Here is a 14,116-nt window from a genome sequence, read left to right on the forward strand (position 1 = left end):
AATGAATAAATCTATTAAAATTTTATAGAGATCAAATGCATGTTCACATGTGGACATTTACTAATTTTTTCTTATTTTAAAAGATGTGAGTATTATTGATTTTATCTTGATATGTAAGACAAAATATTTAATCTTAGAGGCTAAATTATTGATTTGTTGTTGATCCTGATTTTACCATACCCTAACCTTACTATTAAGTGTAAAGTGTAAGAATAGAGAAAGATTTTTTTGGGTGTAATTCCCTTGAATTGGGAATGCTTATAAAAAATCAAGAAGAAATTATTGAAAAATCCATTATCTAGCTTGGGATAAAATTTTGGGAATGCAAAATGAATGTTTAAATTAAAAATCCTTCAATTTTTCATACAAATATTTTCTAACTATTTTTTTTTTCATTTCTCTATCCAATATCACACTTTAAAGCATTCAATAATTGTCATTAACATAGAAATATATTTGAGTAAAAACAAGTAGTTTATAAAGGAAATATAATGAAGTATACTCTTAATAAAAAAAACATACAAGGTCTCCACTCTCCAAGATGTAGAAGAGAATAGAAAATTGATAGTGTGTTGTGGGACATGACAAAACATGATATTGATGTGAATGACGTGGCATCAACTAAACCAAACCCATATATATTGTAAACAAATATATATTATTTCAAATTTTATCACGCACTAATAAAAATGAAAGAAAAAAATAGAAAGTTTAAGTTTTTTAATTAACATGATATATTTTTTATTTGTACGTTATAGATATCCGATCTCTATTCTTATAATGTCACCCTTCGCTGCTATTGTTAATCGAGTGGCCTTACATCTTTATAAAAAAACATTAATATAAATATTAGGCTAAATTACATTAACATTTATAAGATTCGGTTTAATTACATTCAGTATTATTAAAGGTATCCCTCCGAATAAGGAATGAAGATCTTCTGTCTCGATTGGTGTCCTCAACAACGTCCCAGACCGATCAAAATATACTATTTTATTGACAGGAAAAATTATAAAAATATAAAATAATATTTTTATATTACTTGGTGTTATTCCATTGGATATGGACATAGAGACAAAGTTTCTCTTGGGACATAGAACCATATTCTCAACGAGTGTCGCTCCTAGGAATCAAAATTTTAACCTCAATCCTAAGAATATAATGAGATCTTACACTACTAGATGAACACATTGTTGATGTTTAATTACATTTATCTCCTTACTATTTAAAACATTATATGGGAACCCTATATGTATGAATAAATTATGACTTATTTATATAGATTTAAAAAAAAAGATGAATACTATATATAGTTTTAATAAAATGATATGTGTAATTTACTTCCTAGATATTATGATATTAATAATCTTCCTCTTTTCATTGATCATTTTGGTATCATTATCTATTATTGTGGGGGCACACTAGATTAGATTAGATCCCCTACTGCACTGAATCACAGGTATTCAATTCACATTCATAATCACTATGATTTTCCTTCATTCATTCAATTACATTATGACACTATCAACCGTAGATCCAAAATCACTTTTTTTTTAATCTATGTTCATAGATCTTGCTGTTTTAGACAGAGGGTAATATCTGAATTATGTTATAATTAAGTACTTATTTTGGCTTTTGTTGTCTTTTTCTATGTACAATGACAGTGAAACATGATTTGCATATGAAGTGTTTGATAGATGAATGAAGAAGCTGGTTGAGTTATCTTGAACTCAAATGAAGAAAGAACTTGCATGGCCACAATTCATAACAAATTTTCTGATCATGGTTGTTGGATCAAGAAACAGATCACAATTAAAGAGACCAACTTGGATTATTCTTTTCATTTTTATAGTCTGCATTTTCCTCATTGCTGTTTATATCTATCCACCACAAAGCACTTCAATGTGTTCTTTATTTTCATCTCAAGGTTGTGGTAGTAGTAGTATTAGTACTACATTTGATCTCCTTACACCGGATTTTTCTCGGCCGTTAAATGAACAAGAGATTCAATCTCGGATTGTTATCAACGAAATTCTTAAGTTCTATCCTGTCCAGTCCAAGATCCCTAAAATTGCTTTTCTGTTTTTGACTCCGGGTTCGTTGCCTTTTGAGAAGCTCTGGCACATGTTCTTTCAGGTATGACATTCTGATACAAATAAGAGTGTCTGCTAAGTAATTACTTACATTGTCATTGTATAAATTGTAGAATAGTAGTGTGTAATATTCTGTGGTTGAATGTTGAATGAAATTGAGGCAAAAGAACATTTGATAGAAGTAGGATGCTCATTCCTTATAGTCAAGGAAAGAAAACCCCCCATATGAACCAATTTCAACAAGATAATACTATTTTTCCAGCCGAGTTACATTCGCCATCTAAGGCCTATTTATCAGCTTAAGTTCACTAAGGAACCACCGATTTAACAATTCTAACTAATTACATTTTGCATCACTTTCGTACTGCTTAAGCTTTGTTTTTGTATCTTCTTTTAGAAGTATAGATTCTTTTTTTCTTCATGTTTTCCTTTTTTCTTGTTCATAATTTTATTCCACAACTTGTATCTTTGGGTTCTTCACTGAAGAGTCTTCTTCAGATATGGCTAAAACATTTATCTCAAAGGCACTAGTTTGAGTCATTTCATTCTGTTTCAATTTTAGACTTATAGCTATTAGTTTGTTGCTTTCGGAATTGGACAAGTAGTGATCTATGAGACTGTGGAATATGTTATAGGACTCTTTCACTATATCTATTGTTATCTACAAAGCTATGAATATATAAGAAAGACAAGAACCTTCAACATATTAGAGTATGTGTTAGTGGGCAAGTCTCTATGTTTTTGAAATGGCTGATAGAATCTGACTGTACTTCGAGTCATCGACCGATGGAGATTCATTTGGATTCTAATTGAAAAGGCAATATAGGGGAATGACCAATTTCCACTATGAATAAGAAGCAAAAGTCGGTAGATAGCTTTCAAACCATTTATTTGATTAGCATTTGGAAAAGTAGGCAACATTTCATTATCAGGGAGTAAGAGTTTGTGACTTTTAATGTACCTCTATCTGCAAAGTCAATGATTTCTCATTTCATCGAGGAAGGTTGGTGATTCAAGTTTACACTCTATTCGCAACCGAGTTACTGTGTTGCAGTGTTTATCATCCTGAAGCATTGTGCTGTATTTGGTTTTAAGAGTGCCAGAAGGATGGGCAAAGATATATGGAAATATATGTCATTTTGTCACAATTATATTTGACGAAAATAGAAGTGTGTTGATATAACAATTTTGATGAATATACTTGTTTAGTTGACTTTAACATAAATAGAAGATTTAACTCTAATTTCAGTCTCTTTTTTAACTTAGTGAAGAATAAAGTCTAAATTTAATCTAGTCATGGTAGCATGAACTCAATTTTGATTTTTAAGATATGTGTCATGAGAATTTCGGTATAGGATGATGTGTCCCACCTCTGGAAAACTAGCTAATGGAATATATGTTTTCAATTTTCTAGCAAATGTATATTCTTTCTCAAAGTGAATTGTAAACATGAAAAATGAATCAAGGACATGGTCTGAATTTGAGTACGCCACAAGTGTCGTCATTTACAAAACTTTTGCTTTGGATCACCCTACATATTTGACTCTACTTATAACAAAATGCAGGGCCATGAGGGAAAATTCTCTGTTTATGTACATGCATCGAAGGAAAAACCAGTACATGTCAGCCACTATTTTGCTGGCAGAGACATTCACAGTGAACCGGTACGTGGTATAGCACATATTTCAATATATTTAAGTTCTATATATATGGTAGTTCCAAGTTCCACTATAATGTTCTGAACATATGGTCTCATTGCTTTATCTTGTAACTTCATATGATCAAATTTACTGTCAAAGCACTCTCATAGGTTAACAGTGTAGCTCTCAATTTTTTGGAGGTTGTATAGGGGGTAAATCATTTTGTGAATTTATCCCTACTGAAGTAACATGTGCGCATTAAACTTAAGCGTGAGCGGAAAAAATAATTGTGGCATGCTATAAGGTTCCCTGTATTGTCAAAGAATACGATTTATGATAAAACATTATGGCATTGTCCGATCCATGTAGCCGACTCAACCTAGTGGGATTAAGGCCTAGTCCTTGATGTTTAGATCTTGTTTAGGCAAGTGATAATATGTAAAACCCTTGGTCTAAAACTTAAGCAAGCCTTTCACAGAACATACTCTTGAACAGCCACGTCTCGCCTTGAGTTTCTTAGTACTAACTGGTTTTCAATTTGTTTCAGGTAGAATGGGGGAGAATTTCTATGGTTGAGGCAGAAAGAAGACTTTTGGCAAGTGCACTTTTAGACTCTGATAATGAACATTTTGTCTTGCTGTCTGAAAGGTATTTTTCTTCTCCGGTTCCTGTTTCTGCTGCTCAGTCATATGCTTGGATTATGCGATTCAATTGAGCAAATCAGTACATTATATCTTCAATTCTGTTTCAGTTGTATACCGGTGCGCCGCTTCGATTTTGTGTACAACTACCTGTTATTAACAAATGTCAGCTTTATTGACAGGTAAGAAATTACAACATAACCTTCTAGAGTTTTCCTTCATCGTAGATCCTTTGTTGCAGATTTGTTGGATGCAACTTTGGGCTAATATGTCTCTAATTTTTCATCTCACCTTAAACATTTTTCATAAAAAAACAGCTATGTGGATCCTGGTCCTCATGGAAATGGCAGGTATATAGAGCATATGTTACCTGAAGTGGAAAAGAAGGATTTCCGAAAGGGTTCACAGGTATAAAACTCTAGGGGTGTTGATATCTACCTATACCAGAAATTTTGAGTATCCACTAAATTTCAGTGTTTCATCAAGTTAACTCTTGATTTTTCCTATTTCTTTCACTTAAAGTAGCTTGGCTAATTTGGTTTAAAAGAAACTTTCCTCCTTTGTATTCTAGCAGCTTTGAAAACATCATTATGAATGGACAGAGATCACCTGTCCCAAATCGTGTCCCATTTCCTGTCCCGGACTAATCAAAATGTTACTTTTGTGTTTTTTAAAATTTTCTTATATTCATGTGACAATATTTGATTGGCCTAAGACATGGAATAGGACATGGTTTGGGACAAGTGATCTATGTCCATTATAAAGAGGGTCTTCTCATCTTTATAGCATAAAATATGTCCTTAGGAATCTAATTACATACCAATCATCCAACTTTGTTGTCCTTTCTATTATCAGCCAATCATTGTGAAAACAGGAAAATCACTAGCTCATTTCTTTGACCATGTCATCAATTCTTTTTGTGATACAGTGCCAATTTTTTTTGCATAATCTAATAGTTGTTATTGAACAATATAACTGTCATCCAGTTATTTCAAGTGGTTGAATTTCATTCTTAATTAGTGAGACTTTCAGTTGGCAGATTTTTTCAGCTGACTTTTAGAATGTTCTTTTTTTCTGGCATTCATCTCCTCTCTAAAATGCAGAACCACCATCACTATTACATTCAAGATTTGTATTAAACATGGCTTTTATATTACAAATGTAGAAACATAGGAAATCAATAGTACATGCAGCTGATATGGATCTTGTTTGTAATGCAGTGGTTAACAATGAAGAGACAACATGCAATTATAATCATGGCAGACAGTCTCTATTTTAGAAAATTCAAGTATTATTGCAGGGTACTATCTACTTCTGCTTTTTATTTGCTAAGTGGATATATTATTTGATCCAATCCAGATTTTTCCTACTATCTATGTGTATAATGTTAGTGTTTTTTTTTGTAGTACTAAGGGTATCCTCTCATCCTATGGGTAAGGAACTAATCCCTTTCGGGGTGTGTGGTTGTCTCTCCCAACAAGTGTCGTTCCTAGGAATCGAACCCTTGACCTTTTAGTCTTTATAGGAATCTAGCGGGGCCTTATACTACTAGACAAACACATTGTTGGTGGTGTAGGTAAATGTCTATATTGGTTAATGAAAATAGGAGGTGATTTATGGACTACTCTAATTCATTATTTAAATTCAATTTTTTTGACACCTTTCCTTCCTGAACTATATTTGTACTTATTGCTAAACTCTTCATTTAACATGTTAGAGCATGATATGACAAGTTCATTTTGAAGTTATTCTCATTCTTCTTTGGCTATGAAGAAATGAATATATTAAAATATGATAGATAGTAATCATTTGATATTCTGGTTCATTACCAGTATTGTACTTGCTGCAGCTTGTATTTGCTCAATAAATTTCTAATGGTAGCATTTCGGGTGTGTTTGGTTCAGATTGAAAAAAATCTGATTACCAGATTATAAGATAATCTTAATGTCCAAAAGTTCATCTTAAAAAATCCAGTGTTTTTTCCACTCAAAAACAGCTATAGCAATTAAACTTATGTTGTTGCCAAAACCTTCCTCCTATGCCGATTATCGTTTTGGAATAGCGAAAACTGTTTTTCGTCAAAAATAATCTGAACTAAGTATGACTGCCAGTTGATCTTGCACAAAAGCATCACTGGATGACTATGTTTCTTTCATTCTTTCCGAATTTGGCATTGATACTGTTCGTTGTTAATACTATTTTTAGTTGTTGTTGAAGAATGGAATCTGTTAAGGTATCTTGACTGACAACATTATACTGTTAATGTTTTAAACTTTCCAGCCAAATATGGAAGGCAACCGCAACTGCTATGCCGACGAGCATTACTTGCCAACCATTTTTACTGTCAGTACACCAATCCGGCCTCCTTTAAATTGCAATAATAGCCTTGTATCTCTCATTTTTTTCCCTACTAACTCACTTGATGTTTGTTTAGATGCTCGATCCAGGTGGAATCGCGAACTGGTCCGTAACATATGTCGATTGGTCTGAGAGAAAATGGCATCCGAAGTCATTCAGGGCTAGTGACATTACTTACCAACTCATAAAAAAGATAGCAGTATGTGACAAATTTTGCTCTCTTTTCCCTTGTGTTGTTTGTGTTCTTTATGTTGAATTCATCAAAGGGTTTTTCTTCCAATGACATGATTTCATTCACTGCAGTACATTGATGAAAGCCTACATTTTATTAGTGATGCAAAGGTATTAAATTTCATCCATCTAATTTACTTTCAAAGTTAGTCCATATTGTTTTGTATCTGTTAAAGGAATTCATTTTCATATGCCATGCAGAGATCACTGGAGATTACGCCGTGCGCGTTGAATGGTTTTAAACGATCTTGTTATCTATTCGCCAGAAAGTTTTACCCCGAAACTCAGGATAAGTTGATGAAACTTTTCTCTAATTCAACAATATTCTAAAGTATTTGTTTCATAACCATCATCATCATTCTTTGGTGAATCAAGAACACCATGTGATACCAAGAATCACTATCTTGCACATAATGTTTTGTTTAGAAATGCGATTCAATGAAAAACTATATAAAATTCCTAGGAAGACAAAGAAGCTGATACAGTCAAATACTGTATTCTTGGCAGGGGTTTCACCAAACTACTATGTTTATCTATAAAACAACTTAGATCTCTGTTATCAAATTCTTACTGCAGTGTAAGAGTTTGATTGGATAATTTGATGTTCCTATTTTACTTCTTTATCTCTTTTGTTTAAATATTTGAAACATCATACATTGTCATGAAAGATGACAAGTCTAGGTATCCTTGAGAGAGAAGAGATTTATTTCAAACATATATACCATAGAATCTATTCCATACATAATCTTTTTCTACTAGTTTTGATCCTCAAACTTTTTCGATTATACAGTTTTTTTGTATATCAAAGATATCCCTCATCTATGAGTAAAGAATTAATATTTTTTAAGGTGCATGTTGCTTCTCATGATAAGTGTTGTTCTCAGTAATCGAACATTTGACATCTTGATTCTTCTGAGAATCTAACTAGATCTTACGGTACAAGACCAAGGCCTTATGGATTTTTATTATACAATTTTAGTCTCTTAATCAATTTTTGTCTTGAAAACAAACTAAATAATGCAAGCAACCGATCTAGCCTTATCACTCACCTTTCACTACTTTTTTTTTGGGAAAAACTTAATGAAAAGACTCAAGTTGCATAATAGAAAAAAACTTTGAGAGCCAATATTGGAGAAGAAAGCTATCACATTTTACGTATTTTACACATTTAACACATGTTGAATTGTTTTTCAACATGTGATTATTAATTTGTTAGCTAGTTAGTTTACACTATAAATAAGTCTTTTCATGCCTTGATAATTAAATAAGAAAAATTCACAATATTCATTTTACGTTTTCGCAATATTTTCGCATTATGGTATCAGAGCATTCGTTCTGAAGGTTTTGGTTACCGTTGCGCATTCTCTAAAATTATTATCTTCCTCTTCCAAAATTAAACAAAGAATCATCGTCAATACAACCAAATTGGAGCAACCAAGCTGTGGAAGCTGGAAGAAAGGCAAGAAGGAGCAACCAAGCTATGGAAGCTAGAAAGGGCTCTGTTGAATTTTGCTGGAACAAAGATATACAATTGTTGAAGAAGCTTTCAAGAATTTAATACTGGAATAGTGACACAACCACCACTTTCAAGTACCATTCTCTCACTCAAAGACAAACCATTTTTTTATCTTGGAGGACAATCCAGGTGAATCTTGTTCCACTCCTATGTCCCAAGATTACCAACAATGAATCTTTACCTTCTCGAACGAGTTTGAAAGAACCATAATAACTCATCAAGATCAACAACAACAAGATCAACAACAACAACAACAAGATCAACAACAAAATCAACAAGATCCACAACAACAAGATCAAGTGATTGAGAAAATCCAATCACGTTAGGATCGAGATTCCGATCCATTACATTGTCATAATATCAAATCGAATTATCAAGTTGAAGTCAATTGACATTTAGCCTTCAGCTTGAGGGGACTATTGGAGAAGAAAGCTATCACATTTTATGCATTTTACACATTTAACACATGTTGAATTACACTATAAATAAAGTTTTTCATACCTTATAATTCAATAAGAAAATTTCACAATATTCATTTTACGCTTTCGCAATAGTCAAAATTGCTATTTCGTACAAATAAATTTAAAAAGGATGCCAAGGGATAATTTCCCATAACAATGACTAAAACTTGTTCCTATTCCGACAAGTGAACAAAAATTGGGTAAGTGGTAGAGAAAAAGGGAAAGCAAATGTTGTATTTATTAGGATTGTATTTTTTGCATCTCCGAAGTTAGTACAGGAACCGCATATTAGTTTGTTTGGAAGCGAATTGTTTTATAGTCGTTGGATGAAAAAAATTGGTTACCAATTATCATTTTGTGCATCTTTTAGAAGTCGTGGTAACATCATGCGACTTCAGTATAGAAGTCGTGATGGAGTAATTCAACTTCTGTAGTATAGAAGTCGTTATGACACATAAAGACTTTTGAATGGAAGTTGTGAAGGCACATAACGACTTCTAAATGGAAGTCGTTAGGGGTGTTCAAATCCAGACCGGTCCAAAACAAAAACCGCAAACCGATCCAAAGTAGACCGAAAACGCAAAAACCGAATCTATTTGGATCGTACTGGATTTATTTTTTAAGGACCGATCGGTCCGGTCCGGTCTTCGGTTTCACGTCTAGGATCCAGACTGATCCAGGCCAGACCGATATTGTTAAGTGTATCTCCTAATTTTTACAAAAGTATTCGAGATAGGCAGTGACACTACAGAATCCCTAATTCCTCATTCCTAAATCCCTAATTCCTCCATTGTGATGAGGAAAAGTAAGATGTCAGTGAAAATAATTTTTCCTCATTCCTCGAGAATCACTAGATAGATGTTGAATGTTCACTAAAGAATCCTTAATTTTGTTGTTTTTTTTTTGTTGTTGCGTTGTTTTTTTTATTGATTGGATCAGGAAATTGTTAAAAATGATTGGATCATTAGACTATATTGATGTTTCTAATCTTACTACTAAAAGAATCAAACTTTTCTTCATTATTCTGGTTGCTTCCTTGTTGGTGTTGTAGGCTGAAATAGAAGGGATTTGTATGTTAATATCTAAAAACAAGACCGATCCAAACCGGACCGAATCCGCATATAATATTTGGACCGGATTGGATCAGACTTCTTAATATAAATGGACCGGACCGGACCGCATACTAATTATATTTTTGGATCGGCTGATTTTTTGCTTAAAACCCGATCCAAATGGACTGCGAACACCCCTAGAAGTCGTGATGATGTAATATAACTTCTGGCCAGTATTGAAGTCGTGATGGCACATAACTTCTGAATGGAAGTCATGATGGTGTATACAACTTCTAGTTTGTATAGAAGTCGTGATGACATATCATGACTTCTGGATGGCCTATAACGACTTCCGATGAGTATAGAAGTCGTTCTATGTCAACCTGACTTCCCACAAAAGTTGTATTTTGGTATAATGGCTTCTGAACTGTGACGAAATGTCTTACAGAATTCGTAATTTGTTATCGCGGCTTCTAAATTGTAACTAAAGATCTTACAGAAGTCGTACTTTAGTATCATGACTTCTAAATAATAACGGTAGTCAGTCATAATTTTGATGGATGAGATTATCAACTATTCAATCCAATGGCTAAAAGAACAGTTCGCGAGTTAGTAGCCACCTTTTGGATAACTATCACTCAACCTAAGTTGCACTTTATGAAATTAGAAATTCCTTACTTGAGCGATGTATTATTCAAATAACTATGTTTATTAAACTTTTAACTTAAACATATATTTTTAAATCAATTACAATAAATAACATATGCATAGTGACATATTTTATGGGAAATTATTCAAATTCCCCACACCTAGATATTTCATGTTTTAGATTCTGACATATCCCACTCAAGAATATGTGAGAATATTGTTTATTGACTTAGTGATTTGTGAAAATTCCTTGAAGATATCCATTATAGCTTCTATTTACCCTAACTCAGCCTTGCTACCAACAATTAAATCATCTGCATAACTAAGACCTGTAATGTTTAGCTTTTTGCCCTCTGGGTGATACTTTATTATTTTTTGCAATTCTTTTTTTTTTGGTATAATGAAGGTATCCATTCGAGTAATGAATTAATTATTTTCGAGATATGTGATTGTCATTCCCAACAAGTGTTGCTCCCACGGATTGAACTTTTAACATTTTAATCAAATTTTTTTATAAGCAAATGTATTAAAAACGGGCACAAGGGGTGTCAACCCGATTACAACTTACAATAAAGTTCAATACAAGTATAAGGATTGATACACCATTGAGCAAATGTGTGGAAGACGATCCTATATTTTTTGAGAGCCACACCCAAGATCTAATTTGGATCAAATCCATAATATGAATAAGACTAACATTTTTCTCTCTAAAAATAACATCATTCCTCATACTCCAAATGGACTACATAACAGAAAACTACAACATTCTCCATAAAATTTCCCTTTACTAATTTTACAGAGAGAATCATGAACCTGAAGTGCTTCCACAATCGAATTCGACACACTATATTGTAGATGAAGCCAAGAATAAAAATCAGTCCACACATTGGTGACAAAGGAACAAGATAAGAACAGGTGCTCAATATGTTCATCATGCATAAGACATAGTACGCATTTCAAATCATCCGCCCCAATAATATTTCTCTTATGAAGCTGTATTCTAGTAGTTATCCTTCCTTTAAGAATTTTCCACATTAAACAACAAACTTTTGAAGGTGCACAATTAATCCAACATAAATGAAGGATATTACCTGGCTCCATTGCAGCTAAATTCAATTGTGCCAAGTAAGCAGTTCTCACCACATAGAAACCTGATTTATCAAGATTCCATCTCCATTGATGGCCAACACCAACTGTGCAAGAATGATTCCGAATAAGAACATAAAGGCTTCTCACAAGATCTTCCTCCCAATCAAAAAGACGTCTCCTCGAATGAATGTGCCAAGACCACTCCTCATTTGTCCAAGCCCCACAATCTGCCACCTTAGCATCCTTCTCCAAAGCAAGCATATGCAATCTCGGGAAAGTATCTGTAAGCTTTTGCTGACCAAACCAAACATCCTGCCAAAATCTAGTATGTAATCCATCTCCAATTTCCTTTCAGATATTAGCCTCTAACCAAATAGATCTATCACCCAAGGGCGATCCAATTTTAACCAAATCCCTCCACCACCTCGATGTCGAAGGAATGGTGTTAACCTTCTTCGGAGCCTTGAGCAAAGATAACATGTATATATGCATATTTGTGAGCATCGAATTAATAAGCACCACTCTTCTATCAAACGAAATATGTTTGCATTTCCAACCAGCCAATCTAGAAGCCACTTTCTCAATAACATTTTGCCATGTCGAGTATCTACTTGGATTAGCTCCTACTGGAATTCCAAGGTAGAGAAAGGGAATAGAACCAATTTTACAAGACAAAAAAGTAGCTGCAGCAGAAAGAAGATAATGTGCTACATTAATGCCAATCAAAGAACTTTTATTGAAATTGACCTTCAACCCAGAAATCATCTCAAAACATCTGAGGATACTCTTCACACACCAAATGTTATTCTCTTTCAGAGTACAAACCAGAATGGTATCATCCACAAACTGAAGGTCGGTAATCTCCACACCAAATCTTCCCACTTTGTACCCCTCAAATAGCCCGCTAGATCTAGCTTTTCTTACCAGGCCCGCAAAACTTTCCGCCACCAGAAGGAAAAGAAAAGGTGTCATAGGATCACCCTATATGATACCTTTAGACACCGAAAATTGCTCTAAAGGAGAACCATTAACTAGAACTGACTTCGACATTGAAACCAAACAAGCGTTAATCCACATCCTCCATCTACTAGAAAAAACAAATCAACCAAGCATATAATCAAGGAATTCCCAACTAACAGAATCATACGCCTTTTCAAAGCCCACCTTGAATAGAAGACAACCACCCATATCCTTCTTTGCTGAGTGAATAACCTCGTTAATCACCACTGTTGTAGCAAGAATATTACGATCCTGGAGAAAAGCGGATTGGGAAGCAGAAATTAAAGAGCTCACTACTTTCTTCAATCTTCCTGCCAAAATTTTAGCAATTATCTTGTACAACGAACCCACTAGAGTGATCGGTCTGAAATCTTGAATCTTGCTGGGATTCTTGATCTTCGGAATCAAAGCAATAAAATAAGAATTCAACCCCTTCGGAAGCTTACCACTCTCGTGGAAATCATTCACAAAACAACCCAAATCATTTTTGAGAAGATCCCAAAATTCCTTGTAAAACTTTAAGTTGAAACCATCTGGGCCCGGACACTTTTCACTAGCACAATTTCACACTGCATCTTTTAACTCCTCCTCTGAAAAGGCCACATCCAACTCGAAAATTTGGGATTCCGAAAGAGTAGAGAAATCCACACCATCAATTGTAGGATTGGATCTTTGATCACAATGAAACAAAGATTTAAAATAGTTAGTGACCCCTTCAGAAATTTCCTTCTCTTCAGCGCACCACACCCCCTCAATCCAAACCCCTTGTATTTGATTCCTTTTGCGCCTATTGTTAATACAAGCATGAAAATAACTAGTATTAGCATCACCCTCCTTTAGCCACATGTTTCTAGATTTCTGCAACAGAAGACTCCCCTTCATGTTAGCAACACTCCACTACTCTGCAAGAAGTTTCTTCTGCAACAAAATCTGATCCATCTCCAAGTCAGCTAGTTCACCATCACAATCAATGCTAAGAATAGCCTTAGAAATATCAGCCAATTTGTTATCCAAGCAACCAAAATAATCTCTATTCCAAGCTTTCAACTTCAACTTCAAACATTTCAACTTCTCTTTAACAACAAAAGCAGGCCAACCCGTTATCTGAGTCTCCATCCAAGCTCTCTTAACCACATCCATGAAATCAGGGTGCTTAAACCAACAATTATTAAATTTGAACGGGATAGGAGTTCTAGACTTCTTTCTATAATTCAGCACAATAGGACAATGATTAGAAAAATATTTATTAAAAGCCCACTGGGTTACTTCTGGCCAAAGAAGAAGCCAATCTGGAGATAAAAGAAATTTGTCAAGTCTACTCATAACTCCCCCTCCTGGTTAGTACCAAGTGAAGCTTCTTCCGATCAAAGGAAGATCCAACAACTCCA

At 34.0% G+C, this 14,116-nt stretch overlaps 2 protein-coding genes and 1 long non-coding RNA gene across 3 annotated transcripts; 1 reads left to right on the forward strand and 2 right to left on the reverse strand.

The window, feature by feature from the left end:
- On the forward strand, nt 1,347–7,471 carry LOC109350699. Its single transcript, XM_019591961.1, has 11 exons — nt 1,347–1,459; nt 1,665–2,136; nt 3,659–3,757; nt 4,281–4,381; nt 4,485–4,556; nt 4,692–4,782; nt 5,595–5,675; nt 6,655–6,717; nt 6,809–6,931; nt 7,036–7,074; nt 7,165–7,471. Exons 2-11 carry the CDS (start codon nt 1,735–1,737, stop codon nt 7,291–7,293), a joined length of 1,200 nt encoding a protein of 399 aa, XP_019447506.1. The 5' UTR covers nt 1,347–1,459; nt 1,665–1,734; the 3' UTR covers nt 7,294–7,471.
- On the reverse strand, nt 5,777–6,615 carry LOC109350701. Its single transcript, XR_002108122.1, has 2 exons — nt 6,369–6,615; nt 5,777–6,290 (listed from the first exon to the last, which is right to left on the reverse strand). It is a non-coding gene; the product is annotated as an uncharacterized LOC109350701 (long non-coding RNA).
- Nucleotides 11,360–13,610, reverse strand: LOC109350582. Its single transcript, XM_019591805.1, has 5 exons — nt 13,299–13,610; nt 12,867–13,124; nt 12,138–12,710; nt 11,732–12,023; nt 11,360–11,484 (listed from the first exon to the last, which is right to left on the reverse strand). The coding sequence occupies exons 1-5, from the start codon at nt 13,608–13,610 to the stop codon at nt 11,360–11,362; spliced, it is 1,560 nt and encodes a 519-aa protein (XP_019447350.1).

This window comes from Lupinus angustifolius, chromosome LG06, assembly GCF_001865875.1.
Source record: "Lupinus angustifolius cultivar Tanjil chromosome LG06, LupAngTanjil_v1.0, whole genome shotgun sequence".
In the NCBI taxonomy this organism is placed as follows: Eukaryota; Viridiplantae; Streptophyta; class Magnoliopsida; order Fabales; family Fabaceae; genus Lupinus; species Lupinus angustifolius.

Coding starts and splice junctions, on each gene's coding strand:
- LOC109350699 (XM_019591961.1), top strand. CDS start 1,735: ATGAAGAAAGAACTTGCATGGCCACAATTCATAACAAATTTTCTGATC. Junction 4,557..4,691: donor AATGTCAGCTTTATTGACAG/GTAAGAAATTAC, acceptor ATAAAAAAACAG/CTATGTGGATCCTGGTCCTC. Junction 6,932..7,035: donor AACTCATAAAAAAGATAGCA/GTATGTGACAAA, acceptor CATTCACTGCAG/TACATTGATGAAAGCCTACA.
- LOC109350582 (XM_019591805.1), bottom strand. CDS start 13,610: ATGAAGGGGAGTCTTCTGTTGCAGAAATCTAGAAACATGTGGCTAAAG. Junction 13,125..13,298: donor AGGAGGAGTTAAAAGATGCA/GTGTGAAATTGT, acceptor TTGATTCCGAAG/ATCAAGAATCCCAGCAAGAT. Junction 12,711..12,866: donor TTGAAAAGGCGTATGATTCT/GTTAGTTGGGAA, acceptor GGTATCATATAG/GGTGATCCTATGACACCTTT.